Raw genomic sequence first — 21,419 nt, forward strand, 5'->3', positions numbered from 1 at the left:
TGTGATCTATTTTAATTTCACCCAGGTATACTTTGACTACTGAGCTTAAGTAGTTTTATATATTTATCTATTTTAATTACAAAATTAACAAAATATTCTCCCATTTTTTTTTTTAGATTAGAAATTGGGCCATCCAACTACTTCTTTAACAATTTCTCTGGTGGACCAGCATCTTTTTTATGTATGTAATTAATTCAAAATCGTCACCATATTTTTTGGAATCCAATAGTCTTTGAAGAAATTCTATTTCAAACTTGTCTGTAGAATGCGAGAGAATCCAATTGACAATATCATAGCGCCCATAAGATGTTGCAGTTTGTAGTAATTTCTTACCACACTTTCCTTTTCTGACATTTTCTATGAGAAATGATGTCATTTCTAAATATCCATTAAAACAAGCACAATCAATACCATATTTTGTACATCCTTCACTTCTATTAAAGTGTAAAAACTATAGAATAATAATAAGAATAATAATGTCAGAGATGATTAAATAGTTTGTTTGATTTGTTTACATACTTTAACTATTTCAATATGATTATTTTCAATTGCACCATCCATAGCCTTGGTTGTTGCACCTTCTTGACGATGTTGATGAAGGAATGTTAAAATTTCAATGTGACCATTCTGACTCGCCAAATCCATAGCTTTGGTTGTTGCACCTTCACTACGATGTTGATCAAGAAACTTGACCACTTTAATATGATTATTTTCAGATGCTTTATCCATAGCTTTGGTTGTTGCACCTTCCTTTCTGTTGAAATGAAGAAACTCTACAATTTCTATATGGCCGTTTTCAGCTGCTTTATCCATAGCATTGGTTGTTGCACCTTCAGGTCTATTGAAATGAAGAAACTTTACAATTTCGATATGGCCGTTTTCAGCTGCTTTATCCATAGCCAATGTCGTTGCACCCTCACTTCTATTATCATGAAGCATTTTTACAATAGAAAAGTAACCATTTCTAGCAGCAATATCCATAATATCACTTGTCCAAGTATATGATGTATTACCTCCTTTAGAGATCTCTCCACTAAAGAAATGATTATAAAGAAAATAAAAATGATCCAATTTACCTCGATATAGTAATTCTTTTAAAGTATCTATTTGACATGTCAATCCTTTTATATTGTCAACTAGATATGATAACATTTCAATGGTTTCATGATTGTTATTTGCTAAGCAGTCAATAATTGATAATGAACAACCTTCTGTACGATATTGATAAAGAAACTTTACGACATCCAAATGGTTATTCTTTATAGCATCATCCATAGCCTTGATTGTTGCACCTTCACTTCGATGTTGATCAAGAAACTTTACTACATTTAAGAATCCATTTCGAGATGCCCCATCCATAGCCTTGGTTGATGCACCTTCAGTTCTGTATTGTTGAAGAAACTCTACTATTTCAATGTGCCCGTTTCCAGCTGCATCATCCATTGCATCGGTTCTTGCACCTTCAGTTCTGTTGAAATGAAGGTACTTTACAATTTCAATGTGTCCGTTTCGTGATGCCCAATCTATAGCATCAGTTGATACACCATCACTTCTATGTTTATCAAGATATTCTACAACATGAATATGACCATTACTAGATGCAGTATCCATAGTATAATCAAAACATCCTTCTTTTCTATTTTCATTTAAAAACTATATATATATATAAAAAATAATAATAATTATTATTAATTATAATAAACAATAATTTCATTTGTTTTAATATATTATATATACCTTTACAATATCTAAATGACCATTTGTTGCAGAATCATGCAAAGCCATCTCTGTACATCCTTCAGTTCTATTAAAATGAAGAAACTATATAACATGTTAACAAATTTGATGAATGTATAATTTTATATCCAATCAACCTTTAATATATATATATCATACCTTTACAATATCCAAATGATTATTCTTTGCAGCGTTATCCTAAAACAATAATAATTATAATATTAATTAATCAAGTTTGATTCTTCTTCTTTTTCTTTTTTCTTTTTTCTTTTTTTTCTTCTTACCATTGCATATATAGTACATCCTTGATCAGTTCTATTAAAATGGAGATAATTTACAATAGAGTATGAACCATTTTCACAAGCCTCTTCAAAAGCATTCATTAGAAAACCATTCTTTCCAGCATCAGGTGGACACTTCTTGATCATGTGTTCTAGTATATCATGATTTCTTATTTTGATAAAACTATATCTTTCCATATAATCCCAATCAAAGTCAATATCGGGAGACCATTCCAATAGATGTAACAGTGTATCCAATGTTGCATTGTTATGATAACAGTATTGAGTGATCACTCTTTTTCTTCTTCTTTTAACCAATACTTGATTCAAACCACTATCTCGAGGTAGATAATGACAAATAAAGTTCCATGGCATTGCATACTTGCTTATCATTTCAAGAAGAGGTAATTTTATGATATCTCTTCCTGCCAATGATCGTAATCTACCATCATTACTAGTTCTTATATCATTCCTTGGGTACAATTGTTTCGATATATCACCAATATGATTGAATATCAAATGTCTAATATATTTATCTCTAAATATTGAATTAAATGTTACAATCATCTCGAAAATAACAAAAGAAAAAGAAAAGTTTTTTTTCAAGAGGGTTTTTTTTCTTTTTCAAAAAATATTTATTTATTTATTTTATAATTTAATATTATCAATATATTTTAATACTGCTTTCTTATTTTCAATGTCATGATTGTTATTAGCACCTTCTTTGAGGATAGATAGGTATGGATAACATATGTATCCTGGAGCTGTGTAGGTCAAAAGAGTGTGGACCCATTCTTGTGATCCGTATAGACCAACAATTCGCCAAGTTTCAAAGTCTTGAATAACCAATGGCATGTCAGTCTTTAATAAAATATCTAAATAGTCTATATCAAACTCTTGAATGGCATGATCGATATGAATAGCAAAATAAGTTTCAACCTTGTGTAAATAAAATGGATCATTTTGATGCGATTGATGATCCTTGAAATAATTGTAAAGGAAACAAATAATTGATGCCTGTCTAGTCTTTACTGCACGATCTATTAATTGTTTGAAAACTGCATTACATTTGATTCCATATGCATCAGCCACTGTAGCAAATGAAATTGAAATAATAATACCAAAATTTAATATTTGTTTTACCAATGTCATTAGTTTATCCAAATCATCTAGATCTTGATCCAAATCATCATGATCAATGATATCTATTTGTTGTGTTGTATCCAATAAATATGCAACCACATCCCATCTTTCTCTTTTGATCATTTGATTTAATAGATAATTTTCTTTTTCTTCAAAGTTGTGCAACTCGAATGGCATATTTTGTATAATAAATCTTACTACTGATATATCTTTTGGCCATTGTTCAAAATCACAATAGATCTCTCCAAATTGTATTTTATCTCTACCACCAATCAATTGATATGATTGTTTTACCAATTCCAAATGACCATGTTTAAATATAAATATAAATCCATATCTTTCCAATAACATTTTACAAATATTATTATTATTTTGATTATTTTGATTATTAATATTTTGATTGTTTTTATAAAAATGATTATTTATAAATGTTATTAATTTTATATGATAGGTTTGAATAATCAATGATACTGGTGATGATGAAGCAGGAGTCATTGAATAATATTTATAATACACTTCCATTGCCCAAAGATAATAATATTCCATTTTTGATTGAGAAGAAGAAGAGTCGGATTGATTTTGTTGTAATAATGATTCAATAGAATGATTGATATTATTTAAATTAATTAGGGGATGTGAATATTTTGTAAAGATTGATAATAAACTATTAAATTGTGATCGTAATTGATTATAATCTTTATCCCAAAGTATCATTCCAATACAATTATTGTGAATATGTTTTATATTATCGTCGTCGAGTGGTACAGGTGGTGGTGACAGAATATCAATACGATGATTGACAATATACTCCAACGAAGAATAAAAGAATAGACAGAGGAATATTCTTGGTGGCAATATAGTAGAGTATTCCTCGGCCATCTCCATGTACCTAGTCCGTAGTCTTTGGTTGAGATAGGGACTGGGTGATAGTTTAGATCCCAATGATGTATAGGCAGGTCCCATCCCAGTTTCAGACAAATCTTTAAATGGAACCATATATTTGACCAATTTAGATGGTCCGATGCAATGGACGATACTACGCATAATATCTTTTCTCCCATACACCACACAATACTTTAATAATAAATGTATATAATATCTTTCGGTTGGATGATGTTTTTGAAAGTATTCAAGTACTAATTTGGTATTTATAGTAGTTTGACTATCATCATCACCACTAGTATTATTTGTTTCATTGTTATTGTTGTTGTTGTTGTTATTATTATTACTCTGAAATATACCTTTAATCTTATCTATTGTACTCTTCTTTTTGTTGTTTATCAATTTAGTAATATCTTTTAGACATTGATTTGAGACTAAAAAGTTTATAAATAGATTCCAAATATCTATATTACCATGATAGACAATGATCCAACCGAAAAAGTCACCAATACTTAACAGAGATTTATGTGTACGTTCAGTGTTGTCATGAGTAAAGTAATCTTTGAATCTGGTTTGATAGGTTGTCATGAGAAGAGATACAATGTCGACATTGTCAATGGTGGCACTCTCAACGATGATATTGTTTTGTGCTGAAAAGACACCTTGAAAGTGTAGACGTGACCTTTCTTGACTAGACTCTAGTATATATTTTAATACACCATAATGTTTGTTTCTAACTACCCAAACGAGATCCATTAACAATTGATTATATCTCTTTCTCTTTAACTTCATTGCTTTTGGTACACAAGCACCAAGATAATAAACATCATCTCTAATCCTCTTCAAGATATAATTAAACAAATGTTTATTTTTAAATACTCTTGTAATTGCTTCTGTAGACCCATTTGTTGTTGTTGTTGTTGTATTATCATCTCTATTTATCTGTTTTTCATTATTATTATTATCAGTAGTAGTAGTAGTAATGTTCGTGGACAATAATATGAAGCCCATGATTAGGTGTCTCTCTCTCTCTCTTCTCTTTGTGTGTAGTTGTAAAATTAATTAAAAATAAAAGTTGTGTGTTTGCTTGGGTTCAGTGACTTGTTCAGATATTCTATGGTTCATCGATAGTTAATCATCATAGTTTGAATGAATATCCACCCCAAGAAAGAGTCTTCATCTTTATCGATTGCAAGATCATCAAAGCAACACTTCCAAGAATGATAGAAGAAGGCATTCAACCAACAAGTTGCCCCTAAAACATCGATTTGGATGATGTTCATCAAAACAATCTTTGTTTTTTTTTGTTGTTATTAGCATCTCGTAATGCCCGAGATAATGATATAAACATATGACAGTCTCCTTTAGAAGAATATCAAGGTAACTCACCCATTAAACCCAGTGGTTTGGTTTAAATGCAACAAAAAAGATTGTTGTTGTTGCCTACAATAACAAAAAAAAAAGGGGAACATTATTTTATTTAATATTTTCTATTGTACAAACAAATAGACTATTATTATTGTTGGTCTATCTATTGAAATGGTATGTTATAAAAGAAAAGAAATGAGAAAAAAGGAAGCATTTTGTTAACATTAAAATCTCTCTCACTTATCTACACAAAAAGTCAACAACAATATTAAATAATTTAAAAATACAACAAGAGTATGACCAGTTTGTAGCAGAGTTAAAGAATACCCATCCATCAGTTCAATTGAACAAATTCACTCAAGTAAATAATATTGTTATATTATTTTGTCATGACAATCAACCATCATCATCATCAAAGGGGAATGAAGAAAAAGGATTACCTACATCAAATCAAAAAGGTAAAACCAAAGGAAAAGAAAAAGGTAGTAAAGTCCAAGACCAAGAATGGGAGAAATCAATTTTAGAAACTAATCAATTATCACCATATATTAAAGCTGGTAAGACAAAAATATAGATATAATGCTTGGTTATGTTTGCCCTCTAACAATTATCTTTCTTTTTCTTTTTTATAATAGTATTAAAAATAATTAAATTAAAGAGATTTCAAACAATATATACAAATATATTAAATTGGGAGATGGTATGAATGGATTCTTTATTGCTTACAAAAGTATTAAAATGGTATTAATGTGTGAGGAGGAATACCCAACAAACACAAAATCTACCAACATTCTTTTAGTACATGCAATTGATGCCATTCAAAGAAACGACTCATTGTTTGAAAACAATCATTTTCTAAAATATTGTCAAGATGTACTCAATGAACAACAATACTCGTTATTCAAATCATCGTTGACACCACATCGAGTAGATATCGATTTAATATTATTATGGCATAATATCTACTCTTTTAATTTAAAGTACTCTCCAACATCACCACCACAAACCAACAATGAAGAATTGAAAACTAAATTTATCAATCATCTCAAATCGATCAATTCATCAATTGATGACTCTGTAATTGGTTGGATTGGTAAAATTATACGTTTTAAATTCAAGAATTTGTATATTGAAAAGTGTACAAGACTATTCATGTCGTGTAGTTATCCTACACAGGAATCCATCTTTTTCCAATACGATGTTGTCGTTCAACATCTTGCTAGTCATAATCTCACCGTTGAATACATCATGGATATGGGTGATGTAGCTATTGACAATCGAAAAGGTGGGTTCCTTTTATTGGTTACTTGCAAGAATCGTCCACTCGGTCAACAAGCCTATCAACAATTACACCAACTCGACCATCTCAGATTCTACAATGTCACCTCTGCCTTTGGCACCGATAATTCTCATCGTCCAGGTGACCCACTTCCAAAATTGACTCCATCTAAAATGTCAACCATCGTCAAAAATTTTGATCAATATTCTGTTGTTGATCATCAACAACAACAGTCGTCACAACAACCAAGAGTGATCCCACGAGATTCAAGTCCAATTAAATGGAGAAAGGTTGATAAATTTATATGTGTGAATAGAGTATCACCTCAGCAACAACAACAACCACAACCAAAGTCTATTGCTAAAATCAATTCATTGTCTTGGCAAATGATTAATAATATAGAGTTTTTCAACTTGATCATTGGTAATCTAGTCAATAACGAACAAGTATCATTAGTAGTTTGGTTGGAATTTGTTTCATCATTTTATTATGCCATTTCAGAGAGACACCAATTCAAATCAATCTTTAAAATCATATCCATCAATGATATATTATCAACACCTTCTATTGAACGTTTGACAAGATTTAAAACAGAGGCTGTTGAAATCATCACTGACTTGCAATTGAAAAAGGCTAGACTATTTATTCAAAATACTCAAATCGTAGAGTTTCAAGGTCGTGGTGTCATGATTGATTTCCTTACTGGCCAAATCTTTTTCATGAACCATGGTGATTCACAACAAGAAACCTGCTCCTTGTCAATCAATACAATACTTGATAAAATCTTACAGTCGTTTGACACCTACTATGCATCTTCTGCACGATCATCATTTTCAATGTCATCACTTCACCTCACTCAATTCTTTTTGGATCAAACCATCAAGAAAAAAGATGAAAAGGATGCATTTACAGCTGTAAAGACGAATGGTAAACAATTTATATTGGATATTTCTACTTGTCTTGAAAAGGTGACAAAGAACAAGGTAGATACCATACTCTATGCAAGAACTACAGTTGGTGATGAAAACTCTACAAACAACCAAATTGAATTATTGGATCAAATCACTAGCAAAGTTGGTAAAACAAAATCAATCAAATTTGAAAACACATTGGTTCATGATACCTATGTTAAAGGTGAAGAAATAGATGATTTAAATGATATCAATTCACCTTTGATAGATACTATTCAAGATCGTATTGATGATAAAAAATCAATGGTCGTTTGGATGACATCAATTGATATAGCATTTGCCAATCAAGAATATTTGTATATGTTTTTTAAAGAATATCATGATGATGATGATGATGATAAACAATCTGCCATTGTCAACCTAGTATCGGTATTTGCTCCTTACGAGTACATGAATGTCATCAAGAATAATCGATATCAATTGGAAGAAAATCTATATGAGATTTATCTTATTCAAAATAATTCAACCAGTGGTGGTGGTAATGATGGAATTCAATCAAAGGAAGAATTTATCAAATCATTGCCAAGTCTTGTTAGATTGTATTCAGAACAATGTCATTATCTTGCACAATTCATGTCAAATCCTGAACAAGTTAAATTTTATCCATTGTTCTTTCCAACCCCGTTGAATCAATCAAATGTACAAGTTTACATGGATCATTGTCGTCAAGCTAGTATAACACAAACCGAGTATTATAATGACAAGTTTCCCTATCGATCATCCACTTTTAACTTGCAAGGTAAAAAGAAATCAATTGAAGAAGTTATCATTGACTCGAGCAACAACTCGAGACATAAAAATGATTCCAGTCAATTCAAAATTTTTCACAATAATGTTAAAGAAATTAACGATATTTTAAAATCAATGATTCCAAATCGTCAAAATACAAGAGAAAATATAATGTAAGAAAGAAATATTAAAATCATAATAATAATAATTAGAATTAGAATTAACTTTGGTTTATTTTTTATAGTGATTTTAAAGAACAATTACAATTATTTTTTAAATCAAAAAAAGTTAATCGATTATATATTGAAACAACTGTTTCTCCAACTTTTACAACTTCAACTTCTACTTGTACTTCTACAACCTCTACAAATTGGAATTTTGGTGAAGAAGAAGAAGAAATTGTATCACCCATCAAAAAGAAAAAACTTGCAAATGGTCAATCACCAACTTTTAAAGATGGTAATTCTATTGAACACAAGAGAAAGAATGATTTAAATTCAACCAAAGCTAAAAGTTATTCACCATTATTTCATAATAATCAACAACAAAAGCAATTTGAACTAGAGGATGAAGAAGATGATAATGAACCAATTTTTATTCCTAAACCAAAACCATCATTTTCAAAACCTACTTTTGTCATTTCTCATTTGTTTGTGATTCAAACTCCAATTGGTAAAACCATTCGATCATCAAAATTGTCCTATCAATTCTATTTGGAGAAAACATTTATGCAAAAGGTCAATGTCATAAACTTTCACCAAGACAAGGAACAAGATTTATTCTTCTATATGATTACTGTTGGCTCTCAAGAAATCAAAAACCAAATCATTCAAAATGCTACTGGAAGATCATTTATTGGTAGTATGGCAAACTTTAATGTCACCTTTACATTTATCGATCCTTTGGAACCAAATTGTATCTTTTATTCAAGTTTAAACACCAAAGTTGCCAATGAAACTTTAAACAAACATTTTATTGATCGTATCTGTTTTTGTCAATTTCCAAAGAAACAAGGTTCCAATGAAACCATTACCATTGTCAAACTTAAAGACCAATCATCATTTGATCTCGCAAAACAAAGTTTTAAAACTATTCAGAAACTTGATAATAATATCTTTAAACTTTTTCAACAACAATAAATAAAACAATATTAAGTTATTTCTTTTATAATTATTATTATATATTAATATACTTCTTTTTTTTATTATTATTATTTAATTTTTATTTTATTAGTTTACCAAGGATCACCTTCATCATCATCTAAACTAATGACAGATGGAGGTTTTGTATATTTCTGATAAGGAAATGGATTACTAGCATTGTATTTACTAACTGGTGGTGGTTGTGGTGAAAAACTACTATTATTATTTGTTAAATATCTATTAATAGTTGGTTGGTATGAACTATTATTATTATTATTTGGTGAAAGTGGTGATTTTGTATTATTATTATTATTAATATTATTATTATTTGAGTGATTTTCAAAAGATGCAGAATCTGGAATAATGGTAGATGTTGAAGGTGAATAAAAGGATGATAGGTTCCCACTACCATTATTGTTGTTTGAGGTATAACTTGATAATAAAGAATTGGAACTAAGATAGGTCGGTAAATTGAATGGTGGTTTCTTGATTGATTGTTGTGACGATGATGATGATGTCTGTTGTTCAAGTAATGTTTGTTCGTCTTGCACTTTTTTAGCTGCTTGTTGATCCAATTTATTTTGATTTGCTTCAATTAATTGTTTAATATGTTCAAGTGATGCTTGAAGATTAATTAAATTATATCTATAAAAAAAATAATAATAAATAAAATTAATACATATATTTTCTATTTCTAATTTCTAATTTCTATTTTATATTTCTTTCTTACTCTAAAGAAGTTGAAGAGATTTTTGATAAAATATAATTTATACAATATTGTAAATCAGATTCTAAATTTCGTGGATGAGTTTGAATCAAAAGAAAAGAGATGAGAGGGAAAGCTTCGTCACCAGTGATGGCAAGGGTTTGGTCGCTTAGTTGCAAGAGACTGGATGCCTTGATCGATGTTTCAATCTCTGATGATGCTTGAATGACGGTGAGAAGTTTGTCAATGGGTGTTAGATCTTGATGTTGGAAATGAAACATTGCCTCTAGAGCCTTTGTCATGTGTACTGAAAACGCTCCATTCACTCCCATATCCTCCAGACTCAAATCACTCAACATTAACATTTTTTCATAATAGAAATTATTCTTTTCTCTATGAATATCTTTTAATCCATTATATACATATTTTCCAATTTTACCAAATATATAACTAAAGAGAAAATTAAAAAATAAATTAAGTATAAGTAAGTAAAAGTTTAAATATAAGTATAGGTATTTTCTTTCTATTCTATTTTCTTTTTACCTTTCCAAATGCATTGATAAATTATTCATTTGTCTTTCATTTGATCTTAATTCTTTATATTCTACATTTGCACAAACAAGATCATCCAAATATTTTTCATGTAATCTCTTTAATTGTTCCAATAGTTGTGATTCATTGGTTCTTGTCAACACACCAATTTCATTTTGAACTCTTCCAAGATCATCATCCAATTTATTAATAATAATTCTATTACATGGTGTTGATGGTGATAATAAAAATGTCTTTGAACTACAAGTATATAAAGAAAAGAAAATTATTAGTTATTATTATTATTAATTAATTAATTATATTTTTTGTTTATAGTTACTGATCAAAAGTAGGTTTTTGAGGTCTTGAAATTAAACCAAAATCTTCACCATCCATTGAAATGGAAGGCTTTATTCCAGTACCACCAACCAGAGGATACTCTATACAAAAGAAACGGTAGGGTTTGAAATCCTTGTTGTAACAAATCTCGTCAAAGAGAATCTTTATCTTTTTCGATGGGTCTGCCTTGTCAATGATCAAACTGTTTTCAATGGTATAGGTTGCATTTCGATTGTAGGTTTCATACTCGTCTTGATAGAATTTCGATCCAATCAATATATGTGACTCCAATACATGTTGAGTAATATTCATTCCATAGAGTGACAGGGAATGTGGAATACAAAGCATATAGCAACTAGACTCTATCACTTGAAATGTTTTTGGATACTTTAGTTTAAGTGTTTTTAGAAACACATTGTTATATAAATCTTCTGAATCCATCCTTTAGTATTTATATAACTATCATTTAAAAATGATTCAATTAAATGAATAAATGAATAAATGAATGAAGCTGCTGTTTACTACTAAGAAATTAAACTACTATAAAACTTTTATATAAATATATATATATGTTTGTATGATAAATGATGATTTGTATGTTTGTATATGATGATAATGATATTATGTAATGATAACAATGTTTGTTCTATTTTAACAAACTCTGATGTGATGGTAGTAAACAATGATGAATAAAGAAGAAGGGGGTAATACTGTTGTTGTAATATTATAATGTAATTGTACTATGATTGGGGGTTATTTATGACAGTGATGATTGGTGACTTGAAAAGCGAAAGTAAAAAAAGAAGTGAAAAAAATGAACCCCCCCCCTTCGAAATGCGTTTCGACCCCCCCCCCCCTTTCTTGCCAACTAGTCGTTTCTTTTTTCACAAAAATGGATAGAATGAATTAATCACGAGGTAATCAATGATGTGTTTAGTTTGTTTTGATGATCACTATTTAATATTTATTTTTTTAAAATGTATATATTATTATCTTCAATAATAATAATAATAAGTAATAAATAATAATATATTTTTGATTGATTGAAAAAAATTGTTTTGGAAATTATATATTATATATATTATTATTATTATTATTATTATTATTATATTATTATTACAATTATTATTATTATTATTATTATTATTATTATTATTATTATTATTATTATTATTATTATTATTATTTTTATCTTTATCTATTTTTTATCTTACAGCTTTTTTTTCTTCCAAAACAGAACTTAAAGATTGTTTTGTAATATTATATTTTTCCATGATGGTTGCAATTTGTTGATCTTTTTCCTTTTCAATTTCATCCAATTTCTTTACCAATTCATCAAGTGTAAGGTGTTCGAATTTGTTGTTGTTGCTGGTGTTATCCTTTTTTTGGAATTGGTCCATGTAGGCGGGTACAAATGGTTTCTTGTGATTGTTGTTGTTGTTGTTGGTTGGACGCATGGTACCAGTGTCGCCGTCATCATTGTTGTTGTTTACTACCATCGTGTCGTATTGATTGTTGTCTGTGATGACCATGGTGCCACTGTCGTATTCCTCTTCTTCATCGTCTTCGTCGTCTCTGGCCATCGAACGTGGTTTGAGTGGACGTACAGTTCCCATATCTCCACCCGATGCATCTGAATCAGTCTCTGAATCTGACTCTTCTTCACGTGACTCTAGTCCAAGGGCTGCTTCACGACCCTTTTCACCAATGATAATGTCTTGCTCGTCGATGAGTGGTACCAAGAGGTTGTGTCCGCGTGCACGGGTGATAAAGGGGTGTTTGAGGAGCTCGTCGGCCGATGGACGCTGTTCGGGCTTTCGCGTCAAACACTTTGCCAAAAAGTCGTTAAACTCGTTGCTCCATCTCTCGGGCTCGCTCAATTTAGGGGGTGGTCTGGTAGGGTTGGGGATCATAAAGATGACACGCATGGGATGCACGTTGAATAGGGGTGGCTTGCCCTCGGCCATTTCAATGCATGTGATACCGTACGACCAGATATCGGCCTTGTAGTCGTATCCAACCTCTTGGATGACCTCGGGTGCCATCCAAAACGGCGTGCCAATCACGGTCTGTCTCTTGGCCATCGTGTCGCTCAATTGTCCGCTGACACCGAAATCGGCCAGCTTGGACTCACCCATATTGTTGAGTAGAATGTTGCCAGCCTTGATATCTCTATGAATCTTTCTCACCGAATGTAAATAGGCCAACCCTTGCAACACATCCTTGCTCACCACTGCAATCTGTTCCTCTGACAATGTTTTAGTTGTAATCTTCATTGCATCACATACTGATCCTGCTCCACAATATTCCATTACAATCTAAAAAAAAAGTAGATAGATAGAAACAAATAATAAGTATATTATAATATATTCGATTGATCTATCTATCTATTTTACATACCCAAATTTCATTATCCTTTCTAAAACTACAATGATAGGTGATAATATAATTACTTTTACATTGTTTCATAAAGTTGATCTCTTTTTCCATATCTTCTAGATCATTATCAACAGCTATTCTCTTGATTGCAACTGGTATACCTGTTGCTTTATTAATAGCTTTCCATACTGATCCATATGATCTAAGTAAATAAATATTAAGATTACGATGATTAGATTCTCAGCTGTGTGTCTGTATCATTTATTCATTCTTCTTGTTCTTCTTACCCTTCACCTAACTTCTCAACAATTTGAAAGAACTTTTCTGGATCCTTTCTACTCATTGTTTCATCAGGTACATTTAATTTCTTTGATGCCATTTCTTTCTATCTCTCTACTCTCTACTCTTTTAATCTTTAAACTTTCTTTAACTTCTTATACACAACAAATACAAATAATAATAATAATACAAATTATCTGTTCTTCTTTTAGAATAATAATAATAATACAAATGATAGGTTGATATTGATAATAATGTTACTGGTTGATAATAATAATAATAATGATACTAACTAATACTGTTCGTTTGTGGTGATCTCGATCATCATCAAATTCTTCAGTGGTTGGCTTTAAAAACAAAAGAAAGAAAAGTTTGAAAATCGAAATAACAGTGGCTTGGAATTTATGGATCAATCTGTCAGTCGTCCTACCATATTAATTAAAGGGTTTTGTAGTATTCAATAGATCATTTAACTTTTAAAAAAGATAAATATTAATACAAGAATACAAAACATCATTTTTGTTTGGTGATCAATCATTGAAGTGATAGGGAAATATATATTAAACCAAATGGATAGATTTATATTTTATTTACAAGTTTTGGGTAACCAATTTATTGTTGATGAATCAATATATATAAACTGGATTAAATTAAATTCTTTATTTTAGAGAACAGACCTCCAAACCAACTACTTTTTTCGGGTACCTCGATCATTGATGGCTGCTGCGAGCAATGATGATGGTCATTGTTCTTCTTTGTGTCTCCTAACATTTTGATAGCTTCTGGAACTATATAATCTTCGAACCCATCAAGATCTTGTAGATCTTCAACATAACTTTTGGGATCAGCGTGGTAATGACTAGTTGTCCAAATCATTATGGAAAAACTTAGATCTTTAATTAGTTTATAATCTATAATTCCAGGTAGAGCATATTCTAAAAATATCCAAAATATAATTATATTACATTAATTATTAATTATAGTATTATTGATTATTTTACTTTATAAACAACAACAACAACAACAACAACAACAACAACAACAACAAAAACAACACCTAACTAAACCTACCTGTATAGTGTAGTAAGTAGTGATAGCATTTTGCTCCTTTTTCAAAATGGCTGTGGCTTCGTTTTCTGTAGATAATTAGATTGTTGATTTATTAGTAATTATTTATATAAACGATTAATTGATTGATTGATACAAACGTATAATAAAACCGAGCAATCCCCAACCTTAAAGTATCTTTATTCATTGGATTTGATGGATGGTCCATTTCCAATCCTAAATATTTAGCATCTTTTTCTAATTTTGTTAGATGACCATTATAAATAGAAGTAACAACAAAGGTGAATACAATGACTGCAGTGCATATTGATATAAATTTAAAAAGGAATAAAGAAAAATGAATAAATTTATTAATCTTTCCACCAACATCATCTCCTCCGTTCTTCAAACTGATTTGAACCGGATCAATTCGATGTTGATGTGTAATGGTGAGTGGAATTGGTCCTTTTGGTAATTCTGCTCCATCAAACTCCATCATTTTTAAAAAAAATATAAATATATCTAAAAAAAAAAATGCTAATCCTTTGGTTGGAATGAATGTGAATGATAATTTTTAATAATCAGTTATTAATATAATTATTAACATGTTGATGACAATGCAAATCACATATATTTTAATCAATCAATTAAATTCAACAATACCACTACTAGGAGACCACAAGTGCACACAATCATGGTCAATAATGAATGTGATCAATAAATAAATAAATACCCACCCCCACCCACCACCAATACGAAATTGAATAATTATTTTTTACAATGGGATATGTGTGTGTACAAACATCCTTTTCGAAATGATATATCTCCAGTAGCAGGTAATGGAGATTGAACAACTATACATGATTGTGTCTCTCAGCAATACCAAATCCTCTGATGGTAGGTATCAATTGTTACACCAGCCTATGAATAAAAGTGTTTGGCCGCTCAATTACCACGAACATAACCCTGAACTAGACCAACCGAGTTGTTGTGGATTAAAATGAGGTCGAAACTGACCGAGCTGCTATCAAATCAATTCCTGAGCTTTGACTTGCTTGATGATTATTTACCACCAATGTAATTTGCACCAAGCCCACCTCATTTGCATGCAAATGGCCATGCAAACCCAAGATACATCGTATTGAGCCTAGCCTACCAAACACTGCAAAGATAGATTTCTTGGTTCGGTTTTTTTCTCGCTTCCAGACTAAGGTCTCATTCCTAGAGCAGAGTAGAGAGGGAATTCCTCCAGGTCTACTACTAGAGTTCTAGAACTTTTAATTCTAATCTATAGATATAATCTATCTATGATTTCTTTTACAATAATCTTTGAAAAGTAGAGTAGTGTTGTTTGGGATAAAGTATTTTTAGATTAAATTTTATAAAATAGTGTTTGTCTTGTTGTGGATTTCAACAACGAGTATTGTCTTGTCGTTGGTGTTTATGACATCAATTAAAAAAGAAGCCATAGTACTTTAAAACGATGGTTTTTTTGAAGGCGATCATTCAATGAACGCTTTGGCTTTTTCAAAGACGCGCGCTCGCTGCCTTGTGATTCGGCATGATTTCGAGTTCTGTTGCTTTGCAGCTCGCAATACACTATTTTATGGGCATGGCCCTAACAATGGACATAGAGGTAAAAATTAATTTGGTCAGAGCATCGTGATGATGGGTGCATGAACCACGACCCTTGTATACCACCAATTGGGAAGTGTGTACTACTTGTTGGGAGCTGAGTGGTGATGGTGATGATAAGATCTGGGTGGAGCACTAGTACTACTCTCCCTCGATCACTCGTGTTGATAACGATGCAAGCTCTAGATCAACCCCCCGCGACACAACGAATAATACATTGTTTGTTGTTTTATTGTGTCTATAATGATGGGTGCTATATAGGGTATACACTGCCATTGTCTGTTGTAGAGTGAGTGGGTGGGTAGTTGGTTGGTTAGGGTCATCGTTTTTTTTTGTGTGTGTTGGGTGCTGGTCACATCTCACTCACTCATCAAACACCCAATTAACAAGATGAGTGTTTGATGTCCGATAAACTGACAACAACAACATTAATATTTCTATTTTTAAATTTATTTACACAGCACAGACAGACAGATAGATACACACACAACACACACAAACAAGTACACAACAACAACACAAACTCAATCCAACGCAACAATCAATTAATCAATTATCAAAGAAGATTGACTAATCTCTTTGTTTCATAGCCTTTTAAGAGAGATAGATACAGAAAAGGAAAATATACTTAGACTTTGTAAAAAAAAAAATACACAAGAGAGGAGAAACAATAATTAATTGTTGCCAAGTGGTAAGTTTTAAATTAAATTTATTTTTCCCATGCATCAACTTTACCCTATCACAGTATCTCAGTAGTAGTAGTTGTTGAAAAAAGGAGTAGTAGTAACACATGTAATAGTAGTAGTTGTAATAATAATAATCATCCTTCCTATCTACCTTCAATCGATTGATCTCAAACATGTTGGAAGTGTAGTTGTAAAGTTATCACACCCACACACCATTACCTTCCTTTCTTCCTTCCCTACACCCAAAAACAGTGGTGGTGCATCAAATCAGTTCCCCCCTGCCATACCCCCTCAACTCACACACACAACACACACACAATCACAGATTAATTTTTTTTTTTGTTGGTTGTTATTGATTGATGGCAAAGAAGAACATTTTGTGTGAGAGAGAGAGCGAGAGTGACTTGGGTTGTTATTATTTATTCCGAGTTGTTGTTGGTACTGATTTACTGCACTACCTCTCTTGTTGTTGTTGTGTTGTCCTTTGGATTCTTCTTATTTCTTCTCTACCTTTTTTATTATTATTATTATTTATTATTATTTATTATTTATTTCAAATTTGTGTATAATACAGAATAGACAGAACAAACAAACAGCACAGACAGCACAGACAGCAAACAGCAAAAGCAAGCATCACAACAAACAGACTCTTACTCACACACCCATACATTATACTATTGTGTTTGTCTTTAACCAATCAATCAATCAAATTTTTGTTGTTGTGAGACAATTGACTGCGTTGTCAACTGACTCGTCTTTTTATTTTTTTATTTTTCTTGTCTCAATAGTAGTATTAGTAGTAGTAGTAAACAAACAATACAATATTTATTCTATTCTATCAAGCAACAACAACATCTCCCAATTCATTGCCATTACATCATCATCATCTTTATAATTTATTTATTAATTTATAAATTCCCTTTTATAAAGATAGACAGACAGACAGATATATAATATTGGTTAAAGCAACAACAAGAAATAAAACAACTAAATAGAGATACAATATATAATCATAGATCATAGATAGAATGAATGGTCACGGAGATACAGCAGTCTCTTCCCCTAATGGGAACACATCGTCATCATCATCATCGTCGACATCAACGATGGTTTTTGGATCAAAATACAAGCACAATTTAAGGAGCCATCAATCAGTTGATAAAGTTCCTCAAAAATATAATGAAATTATCGAGGTAATTACCAATAACAACCACAACGACAGATAGAGAAAGAGAGAAAGAGATGTTTACCAAAGATAGTCATTGGGGACATGCCACCTTGTTGTTGGGGATTTTTTTTTTTACAACGATGAAAAAAAAAACAACAATTAAGGGGGCAGGCATCACATGACACATGTGTATTGTTTCAATTGAAACCCATTACTATTATTACCGGATTTGCCGTATCCATTAGCTATCATCTCTCTTTCTCTCTCTTTTTCAAAAGAAATAATATCTTTCTTTTAGAATCACAAATGATTTATTAAAATTAATTTTAATTTAATATATTTTTTTAGTTAATATTATCACCACAATTAGAATTGGTAAATGTATTATGTTCGATAACATTGGTAAAAGAGACAGTACCAAATACAGTGAATATATCAGAGGCATTGGTCAACTTTTTTGAAATACATTGTAATTTGAGATCTAGCTATTTATTAAAGTGGGCAATCGACAAGGAGATTGAATGTACCGCAAACTCGGCCACACTTTTCCGTGGTCTTAGCACAGCCACCCGATTGATATCGGCATTCTATAAACGAGCGGGTGACCAATACCTCAAATACCTACTCCAACCATTTGTACTCGATCTCTGCTCGAGAAACTTTAGTTTTGAAATCGACCCCGAAAAAGCATCCAAAGGCATGGATGTCAAATCAAACCTTGAAAGATTAATTACAATCACTCAACAATTATTGGATAAAATTTTAGATTCTTTTACTCTATGTCCAATGTATGTAAATAGAAAGAAAGAGAGAAACTAATTAACTAATTTACTAATACTTTTGTTTTAATTTATTTGTTTGATTAGAGCAATTCGAAATATATTACAACATACACAAGATAAAGTTGAAAAGAAGTTCCCAGAGATGAAGACAACTGTAGTGGGAGGATTTATATTTTTGAGATATATATGTCCTGCTATCGTTGCACCCGAGGTGTTTGGATTGATTCAAGATACTCCGACGACAGACTCGCGTCGTGGACTTGTATTGGTTTCAAAGCTACTTCAAAATTTGGCCAACGAGATGCCATTTGGTGTTGGTATCAAGGAAGAGTATATGACCTACTTGAATCGTTTCATTTCAAACAACTCTGAAAGAATTCATATCTTTTTTAATGATTTGGCAAATGTTCATGGAAATCACAACAACAGTCATCACAGTCATCAAATATCGCAACAATTGATGGAACATCAATCATCTGCATCAACAGCAGAGGTTGCTGAAAACGATTCTAGAAGTCGGTCAAGAAGTGAGAGTCCCCCATTAAAGCCAATTGGGTCGGTGCAGAAACTGATCAATGTCTCTAATATGGCCGAGGACAAACCGGTCGTGTACACGGATGACGCGGTCAATGAAAACATGTCGATGCTCATCTCGCAGCTATTCGAGCACCGCGACAAGATCGAGAGTGTCTTGGCCGAGACGGTCGACTCGGACTTTATCAAAAAGTTTGAGTCGGCCATGAACGCGCTCAAGCAGCAAAAACAGCTGTTTTTCTGCCTTGGAGCAGCAGCAGCAAAAAGAAACAACAGGAACGCGAACGTGAAAAAGAGCGTGAGCGTGACAACACGAGTGGGAGCAGCGGTGCAAGCGGCGCCTCTTCCAACAATAATAATGGCAATGTCCATGGTTCTCCTGTGCATAGCAGCTCTCTGCTATCGAGTGGTATGGTGACCGTCTCTGGAAAACACAAAAAGAATGGTGGGAGTATTTTCGCAGGCGGGTCACTCAACAACATCAAGACGAGTATCTCGTCCACTTCCATTGACATGCCCGAGGAAGACGTCCAGACCAGTCTGCTGACATCAGTCGCCGAGTACCAAGCATACTACCGCCACAAGCTCGAGCTCAAGGACATCGAGTTGAAGGGGTATCTCGACGAGATAGCCCACTTGAAAAAGGAACTAGACGACCACAAGAGTCGAAGCAGTCTCATGAAAAAACTACGAGACGAGGTGGAAAAAGAAAAGAAAAAGACTAAAGAGGCAGAGAGCCAGTTGAAAAAGGCCAATGACAAGCTCAAGAGCGTCGGTCTCGACCAGACCGCCGAGTCCATGTCACGCGACGAAGACTGTTATTCTGACATGTCCAGCGTTGCCGGTGACGATGACAACAGTTTTAAAAAGAAAAAGTCAGCCTCCAACACATCCATTTCAAACTTGGTGCGCAAGTCTGAGTCGTCCGCCAGCCTCATGAGCCCAGTTAGTGCAACCACCACTCCGTCCACACCCACCTTGCCACCCGTCTACCCATCCCCTTCAGCCATGCTCCAACAAAGCTCGACCTATGGTATGAACATGACCAAGAGTCCGTCCAACCATGACATGGTCGATTCTGACAGCACTCCCATCCGTCGCTCAACAACCAATACTAGTAATTTTGAAGGTGACGATACTGCTAGTAACGGAGGTGGTGGAAGTAGTCTTAGTGTTAGTAGAGTAGTTGTCACTAATGGCTCGACCAATGGTCAACAAAAACCAAGTACTCACAAACGAACAGAGTCGGCCGACCCAAGTGGCGACCTCAGCAGTGACTATGATGCCGAGACAGAAGACCGTATCATACAAGCATGTGTAGATGGCGAACTAGAAGAGGATGACCAAGGAATGGACCTACTTCAGTTCCTCAAAGAGTTTGGTGAAAAACAATCATCTAATGGTGCCAACAAGGATGGTGGCGACTCATCAACCAACTCCAACTCCAACGACAAGAAAAAGAAGTCAACTGGTCGATTCCTAGGTATCTTTGGAAATAAGGATAACAGTTCATCAAACAACAATAGTAATAATAATAATACCAAAGATAAAAAAGATAAAGATAAAGAAAAAGAAAAGGAAAAAGAAAAAGAAAAAGAAAAGGAGAAAGAAAGAGACCAAAAGAAATTAAAAGAAAAAGGGTTACAATCACCTCCAACTACTTCTCAAAATTTATCAACTAGCGTTCAACAACAATAACAATAATATATATATAATAATAATAATACTCACCCAACCCAAACAAACCATGTAAATTTATCTCTACGTTCGACAATTTAAAATCCAGTTCATATACCAACTA

At 32.2% G+C, this 21,419-nt stretch overlaps 7 protein-coding genes across 7 annotated transcripts; 2 read left to right on the forward strand and 5 right to left on the reverse strand.

Annotated features, from left to right (window-relative positions):
* Positions 1–145: 145 nt before the first annotated feature.
* DFA_04592 (uncharacterized protein) lies at positions 146–2,585 on the reverse strand (the record flags this gene model as incomplete). Its single annotated transcript, XM_004360258.1, has 5 exons — positions 146–451; positions 520–1,653; positions 1,738–1,821; positions 1,897–1,935; positions 2,022–2,585. The coding sequence occupies 5 exons, from the start codon at positions 2,583–2,585 to the stop codon at positions 146–148; spliced, it is 2,127 nt and encodes a 708-aa protein (XP_004360315.1).
* An 81-nt stretch (positions 2,586–2,666) lies between these two features.
* On the reverse strand, positions 2,667–5,054 carry DFA_04593 (uncharacterized protein; the record flags this gene model as incomplete). Its single annotated transcript, XM_004360259.1, has 1 exon — positions 2,667–5,054. One exon carries the CDS (start codon positions 5,052–5,054, stop codon positions 2,667–2,669), a length of 2,388 nt encoding a protein of 795 aa, XP_004360316.1.
* Positions 5,055–5,582: 528 nt separating this feature from the next.
* Positions 5,583–9,529, forward strand: DFA_04594 (uncharacterized protein; the record flags this gene model as incomplete). The annotated part of the gene is made up of 4 exons (XM_004360260.1): positions 5,583–5,585; positions 5,668–5,968; positions 6,070–8,563; positions 8,635–9,529. The coding sequence occupies 4 exons, from the start codon at positions 5,583–5,585 to the stop codon at positions 9,527–9,529; spliced, it is 3,693 nt and encodes a 1,230-aa protein (XP_004360317.1).
* A 95-nt stretch (positions 9,530–9,624) lies between these two features.
* Positions 9,625–11,549, reverse strand: DFA_04595 (uncharacterized protein; the record flags this gene model as incomplete). Its single annotated transcript, XM_004360261.1, has 4 exons — positions 9,625–10,177; positions 10,263–10,688; positions 10,782–11,030; positions 11,110–11,549. The coding sequence occupies 4 exons, from the start codon at positions 11,547–11,549 to the stop codon at positions 9,625–9,627; spliced, it is 1,668 nt and encodes a 555-aa protein (XP_004360318.1).
* Positions 11,550–12,313: 764 nt separating this feature from the next.
* Positions 12,314–13,866, reverse strand: krsA (protein serine/threonine kinase; the record flags this gene model as incomplete). Its single annotated transcript, XM_004360262.1, has 3 exons — positions 12,314–13,426; positions 13,509–13,689; positions 13,775–13,866. The coding sequence occupies 3 exons, from the start codon at positions 13,864–13,866 to the stop codon at positions 12,314–12,316; spliced, it is 1,386 nt and encodes a 461-aa protein (XP_004360319.1).
* A 545-nt stretch (positions 13,867–14,411) lies between these two features.
* On the reverse strand, positions 14,412–15,312 carry DFA_04597 (uncharacterized protein; the record flags this gene model as incomplete). Its single annotated transcript, XM_004360263.1, has 2 exons — positions 14,412–14,701; positions 15,225–15,312. 2 exons carry the CDS (start codon positions 15,310–15,312, stop codon positions 14,412–14,414), a joined length of 378 nt encoding a protein of 125 aa, XP_004360320.1.
* A 340-nt stretch (positions 15,313–15,652) lies between these two features.
* DFA_04598 (Ras GTPase activation domain-containing protein) lies at positions 15,653–21,316 on the forward strand (the record flags this gene model as incomplete). Its single annotated transcript, XM_004360264.1, has 6 exons — positions 15,653–15,710; positions 16,204–16,283; positions 18,151–18,327; positions 18,651–19,090; positions 19,169–19,661; positions 19,895–21,316. 6 exons carry the CDS (start codon positions 15,653–15,655, stop codon positions 21,314–21,316), a joined length of 2,670 nt encoding a protein of 889 aa, XP_004360321.1.
* Between the last annotated feature and the right edge of the window lie 103 nt (positions 21,317–21,419).

Source organism: Cavenderia fasciculata (genome assembly GCF_000203815.1).
Source record: "Cavenderia fasciculata unplaced genomic scaffold Scf_Dfasci-G-o-33e01.r1-3, whole genome shotgun sequence".
Lineage (NCBI taxonomy): Eukaryota > Evosea > Eumycetozoa > Acytosteliales > Cavenderiaceae > Cavenderia > Cavenderia fasciculata.